Source organism: Barbatula barbatula (assembly GCF_947034865.1).
Source record: "Barbatula barbatula genome assembly, chromosome: 14".
Classification (NCBI taxonomy): domain Eukaryota; kingdom Metazoa; phylum Chordata; class Actinopteri; order Cypriniformes; family Nemacheilidae; genus Barbatula; species Barbatula barbatula.
Genome location: NC_136777.1, coordinates 17,350,120 through 17,356,495, shown reverse-complemented (window position 1 = coordinate 17,356,495; position 6,376 = coordinate 17,350,120). Strand labels below are relative to the sequence as shown.

At 38.8% G+C, this 6,376-nt stretch overlaps 1 protein-coding gene across 4 annotated transcripts in view; it reads right to left on the bottom strand.

The window, feature by feature from the left end:
* Positions 1–6,376, bottom strand: part of mcph1 (microcephalin 1) — a 38,034-nt gene continuing 31,658 nt past the window's right edge. For 2 of the 4 annotated variants that reach the window (XM_079473377.1, XM_079473378.1), the window contains exons 14-15: positions 1,805–2,042; positions 1–356 (exon numbers count right to left, since the gene is read on the bottom strand). In XM_079473377.1, coding sequence (XP_079329503.1) covers positions 304–356; positions 1,805–2,042 — 291 coding nt within the window. In that variant the 3' untranslated portion in view covers positions 1–303. The remainder of the gene's footprint in view (positions 357–1,804; positions 2,043–6,376) is intronic. The other 2 variants (XM_079473379.1, XM_079473380.1) reach the window with 1 other exon arrangement.

Below are 6,376 nucleotides of genomic sequence, written 5' to 3'. Positions count from 1 at the left end.
TGTAATCATAATAAATCTTTATTCAGATCATCCCTCTCTTTGCAATGTATAATCCATTAACTTTGCATTATAACATTTATTTGAAGCATGTTTCACAGTTAATAGACAGTTTTATTTAACTACATGTTACACAAAATAAGTACTTAAAATAAATCTTTTAAAAATAAGACGAAAATGACATACAAAACCTGCACTTTAAAGTGTCACACACATAAACATTACAAAAATAGTAGCTACTCGTGAAAAAAACCCATCTACAGTTCTAAACTACAAGGATTTCACATTGAACATCATCATCGATCTTCATTCCAACACATAGTTTTTATATGGGAGTAGTGTGAGATGGGTGACACAGTCTGAAAAAGGAAAAAGGCTTATTTAAAACCGAGCAAATTAAAATGACTTAAATTAGAATATAATTTTCTGTTTAGTTATATATTTTTTCGTTTGTGAATGTGAAATGTATGTATGTGCACAATGATGTGCTGTATATACAGAACCTATACAGAACAGTAAACAATACACTAGTGTTCTGTATCAATATAAGGCCTGCTGCATTTGTGCATTTGTGGCAGTGACGGCTGGTCAATAGGGGCACTTGGTAACAATGAAAATTATAAAAAGTGCATTATAAATAATGCTGACTTGACTTGATGTGGCTTTATTAAGTGCAAACATTATCCAGAAACAGTTTTACATGTCCATTTACAACCCTAGGACTTGTCCCTAGAATGAAAAGGTCAGTTATTACCTAAGGTTTGAAAAACTGTCACTTTTCCCCCATCACGTTACTCTCGCTGCGGGCTGCAAATCGCATTGTAAACAAATATTAACAAGGGTAGAGGGGCATATAAACTTGCACTATACAGATTAGACGTGCCTGACTTTATAACTGTCCAGCTCGTGTTGTTAAACGATGATGCTAAGCTTGCGCAGACAGGCCTGACTTTATAACTGTATAAAGATGCGTGTCTGTGCAGCTTGCGTTGTATAAAGAAGTGCGCATGAGATTATAACTGAGAAGCTCGCACTGTAAAGACGACACACACCTGACTTCATCACTTTTAAGAGCACGGCCCCTTGAAGATCTGCCACTAAGCAGGTCTAACACGCTTCCTATTTTCACTAGCCTTTGCATTCATTTAAAGTTCATTCAGACTTTATTTAACTCATTAACTCGCTTTCTTGCATAATCTTGTATGTTTTTGTTCATTCAAGCATGAGAGACAACTTAATACTGGTGCACTGTCTGACAGATTCTGATGCAGCCTTTAGCCCATGTGTACAGCACACGGACCGCTGTCGTGTTGAGCCGTGTTCCACAGACAGAAGCTGTCAATCTATACTGGACGTGTCAATACAATTTGAAATCGCGCCAAAATAGTTCAAAGTATATAAAAGTATGGACTGGCATCTTATTACTGTTAATAAACACCATTACATGCTTTGAGAGTAAAGCCTTTTTTTAGCCAAGCAGTCAAGTCAACTTTATTTATATACGCTTTTTAAAATTTTCATTGTTAGAAAGGAGCTGTACATAAAACATATCGACTGTAAGCAAAACATTTAAAGTAAAAACAAAAAAGGTGAAAACACATAGGAAAGACACACCCACATACAAAACATGGACTCACAACTCCACACACACGGACGGGCACACGGTCAGAGACACAGACACAGATGCGTGATCATACGTTTACATCCCCAGCCACATGGTTTGTTGCGCCCCCTCCAAAAAATTGTGCAGCAGCCGCCACTGGTTTGTGGTACATTGTGAATAATCCTCATCAGTATGTCATCTTACCTAAAACCCACTGTTCAGATAGACTTCGGTTCCCTTCTGGTTTCTTGCCCTTGTACTCTCCAATGCAGATTCCTGCCTGTCGCACGCTCCGGCACACATCTCCTCCACACAGCTGAATGAGCTCTGTTAGACTGCTGCAGGGAGGCTGCGAGTGCGGCGAAACAAACATGGAAGGCTGATCCTGGAACAGATCCTGCTGATGCTCCCCAGCTGACAGATGCTGCTGTAGCCGGCATATCTGCCATAGAAGAGAGAAATGTTTAGTACACCCGATGGTCTGTTTTTCAAGAGCGAGTAAAGAGAATAACTAGACGAAGTGGGTTTGAAAGAGAATACAGTGTAATGACAAGTCGAAATATCAAACATTTAGTAAAAGTAAGCTAAAAATACTGCTTTTTGAGAACACTTCCCCAGCAGGCCTGACCAGGGGTCTTATTTATTAAACCCTTAAAGTGTTCATTTCACTTAAAGTGTTCCCTTGATAAATCCCAATCAGGGGAAGACCGTGCGTACATGTTTTTGCCGCAATCTCCTCCCCGATATAACCGTATATGGAGCTTATGCCTAGTTAGGTCATCTGCATATCATTTTCGTATGCATATTTCCATTCATGTGGCGGTACGAGACACATGAGCCAATGGACCGCTCCACCACCAGACTGCGCAGTGTTCACAATGATATCAAAGTGTGCAACGTTGATCATTGTTTTCGCTATTCATATGCATATATGAATATGTTTTAAAACACAAGTTCTGCAATTTCATTTAAGAGGACCTCGCACTCCTTTCTGTCATTGTGTAATTTGTGTAAATGATGACAATGTTCAATGTAAAAAAGACATTTGATATGACTACAAAAGCATTTTTGTCACATGCAGTTGTACATCTCTATTAAAAAGCGTCAGGAATGAGTTAAGCGCCCAAATGTTTTGCAGCGATCAGGAGGAGGCGGTACACCCTCCGCACATGAGTGATGGGAATGTCATTGTGTTGGGCATATGTGCATGACAAAGGTCTTGTGACGTTCACAGTTTGCAGTTGATCGGGGTAATACATCAAAGATTAGACATAATGGCATCTTCTGCGCCTCGTTTGAGCTCCCAGGGCTCCAATCTGAGCGGCCTATTCTCTCCGTCCAAGTGCTCTCAATGGTGCACACTAACAGATAGACTGCTGGCATGGCACACATTCACATCACTGGGGACTCTGGAGCGTGCTCCATGACTGCCATGGGTCAGCGACGAAGCTGAATGGGACAATCTGCTCTGTTTTACAAATATGCCTGAGTGTGTTAAGCAGCTGAATAAAATAGGAATACGCTGAAACAATGTCAGGGAATAGTTTTAAAGTGCTGGACCGTTTCAGACTTACGTTTTTACGCTTCATTAACAGAGGTGAAGGTAAAAAGTTCACAACTCAAGGAACAACATGACTGATCTGCTTCTTACAGAACTTATGCAGCCAATTCTTTATATACAGTTTGTTCAGCTACAAAAAGACGCCATCCATTTTTTACCATTTAAACGTATGACCCATATATCTATATCAAAAAGTGATGTCACAGTAGTGGTGCAACGGATCACAAAACTCACGGTTATTGTTGTATTGTGGATTTTGGGTCACGGATCGGATCAGCTAATGTAAATGCTCATCATAGTTTTATTATTATAATATGAGCAGTTTAGATAGTTTATAAAAAAGTTGTGAAAATACCCTCATTATTTAACAGATTATTAAACCGTTATTATTTATCTTCAAGGCTATGTTATACAGTATGCATGCATTATGCTAGATTCACATGGTACGTGGTAGAATTGCCGCCCGGCAGCCGCCTTTATGCCGGAAGTTCCAGGATTCTGGATGCACCAGCACCTCTTGCGCACCGCCTCCACTCCTACAACGAAGCGGCCCGTGTTTTGATGCTTACCGCATGTTTCCCTTTAAAAATGAACTGGACAGAAGGGACCGGCGCGTGCCGTGTGAATCCACCATTAGGCCTATTTTAAAATGTCAATATTTATAAAAAATAAATATGATATAAACGTGCAATACGGCTGACAGCTGAATCCCCAGAGATCAGATTATAAAGTGTTATGATGGCGATCATGGAGTAAGCATTGCCTTATTTTCTCTCATCTTCTCGAATGTGTTACTCAGTTATGAATCAAAATTGCTGAAGTGGTGCACGTTTAAGTTTTTTGTGGATCGCTTATGGCGCATTGGATTGCGTCCATGACTTTCACTTTACAGCTAGACTTTACGCAGCGGGTTAAGATGCGATGATGCGCTTTCATATTGTACTCCAGATACTGGCGAGAAAGAGAGTTTATTCATCTATGATGAATAAACTTTCAGTTAATCCGCTGGTCACATGCATTCCGAACCGTACACGGATCACGGATAAACCGCGATCCGTTTCATCATTATTCCAGAGGTACTGCTGTAAGTGAATACACTTAATAACGGGGTCAAATATAAATTGTGCCTGTATTAAACACCATTTATTTATCATTTTTAATGGCTAAATTGGGGACATAAAATGTTTAATGGCAATATATAACAATTATTATTTAATGTTAGAATAATCTACCGTTATGTCTGCAGACATAAAACTTAATTAATATTCTCGTCCCAGTAACACTGAGTTACACACACTTTCCATAGTACGGTTTTAACAAAAAATGTTTTACACAAAGCAAGTAGGTCTCTAGCTTAATGAAAATCCTCTCACTAGAATAAAAGAGACGGAGCATTAGCACGCTGTAAACTCTGTTCAAGAAAAAGAAGGACATTGTGTAATTTCCTTCCTCCAGCAACTTCCTTCTGACATTAAATGATCAACACAAACAGAAGTCCTCCCACGCATGCAATGAGGAAAGGTGATTCAGCCCCTGCACCTGAGTGACGGCGGGACTTTTCTCTGCATCCTCTGTACTGACTGCGGCCGTGAAATAGATTTTTACATGACACGGTGTGTCGAATGGAGCAGAGGGCACTATATTGCGATTGGAGGCAGAAAACAATGAAATTTAATTAAATAATTTAGTGATAACACAAGGGCCGGGACAAACGTGGAAATGTTTCTGGGGACAGATAAAAGCCTCTAACTTGTGCTTTTCCTTTCCTTTATTACATCAGTGATGAACAGAGTAGATTTAAATATCTTATCTATGCATCATATCAAATATACAAGCCTTTCGACACTTTGATGTTGAATCTTGAATAGTTTAAATTTCCTTTTTTTAACTGGCATGGCACGGCACCAGCAGCACCCAACGTCATAAGTTCAATTCAAAGGCAAAAATGCTGTATTCATTATTATATTTATATATCAAAATAAGGTCTATCGTCCTGTAATAAACACAAACAAGGTATGATATACTGCCATAAATGTTATATGTTATGCTTTGCTTGCCAACTATTTGTCAAAACACAAAAATGTCATGTTTGTTCCGGTGCATTTCCACTGAAAACTGTGACGCACTCTAGAGCGAATGCAAGCTTTGATGGTCATCATAAAGCAATGTTCTCTCAGGTGTCAATGGAAGTGACGACAAGGACGCATGATATCCAAGCAGACGAGACACCCGAGGGGTTAACAGACAAAACATCCTCTGAGCGGATTTATTTCCTCACACAACACCTGCCTTCCTCTTCCTTCATGTCAGCTTTTCAGCCCGATATACTGCTTTATCATCTAAAGTGAGAAATTGCTGTAATTCATTTTCAAATTTATAAAATAGTGTTTTCTTGTAAGCTGCTTGTATTTACGTGACTATCCTCTATTTTGTAAACTTTAAACTAAATTGTTGTGATGTGAAATACGATCGATCTATTATTCTTTAAGACCTGTTTTTCATTCTAAATTGTAACAGAAATGTAATAATTTGACTTTTAACGCATTTAAACGTATTCCTGTAGCTCGACTGATAAAGCATTGCATTAACAGCGCAAAGGTCACGGGTTTGAACCACAGTTCCCAGAGAACTCACAAACTGATAAACTGTAAAGCTTGAGTAGCTTTGAATGCTGAAAGTCACTTTGGATGAAAGCATCTGGGCAATTCCAGCATTAGGGATGTGACATTTAAACGCCCAGAGAATGTATTTGTTGCCAATATACTGAACCATTTGTTGAAGTTTGACTAAACCCTTGTCGATGAGTTTAAACATCAGAAAAACATCCGTCTATGCACAAGTTTTCCATTCAAAAAAGGGAAATAAACACGCGTTATGGATGTGAGAAAAAAAGGAGACGAAAAACTTAAAATGCCCAAACCTGAAGGGACGCCTCTTCACAGAACATAAAATAGCTATGAATTTAATACCCTTTTATGAAGAATATGTACAGTTATGGATGTGACAATCCTGAAAAAGGCATTTAACTCCCAATGAAAAATCATACACTAAACATTTTACAAGCGCTTTGAATACTTGTAAATGGGTATTTTTACCACCAAATGTTGATATCTGTGCTGTCAGTATACTTTTTGGTTCATGGTGAGGTTTACATTTTCACAGAGTTGCCCATCTGGGAAATGGAAGAATGTAAACATATAAACATGAACATCTAC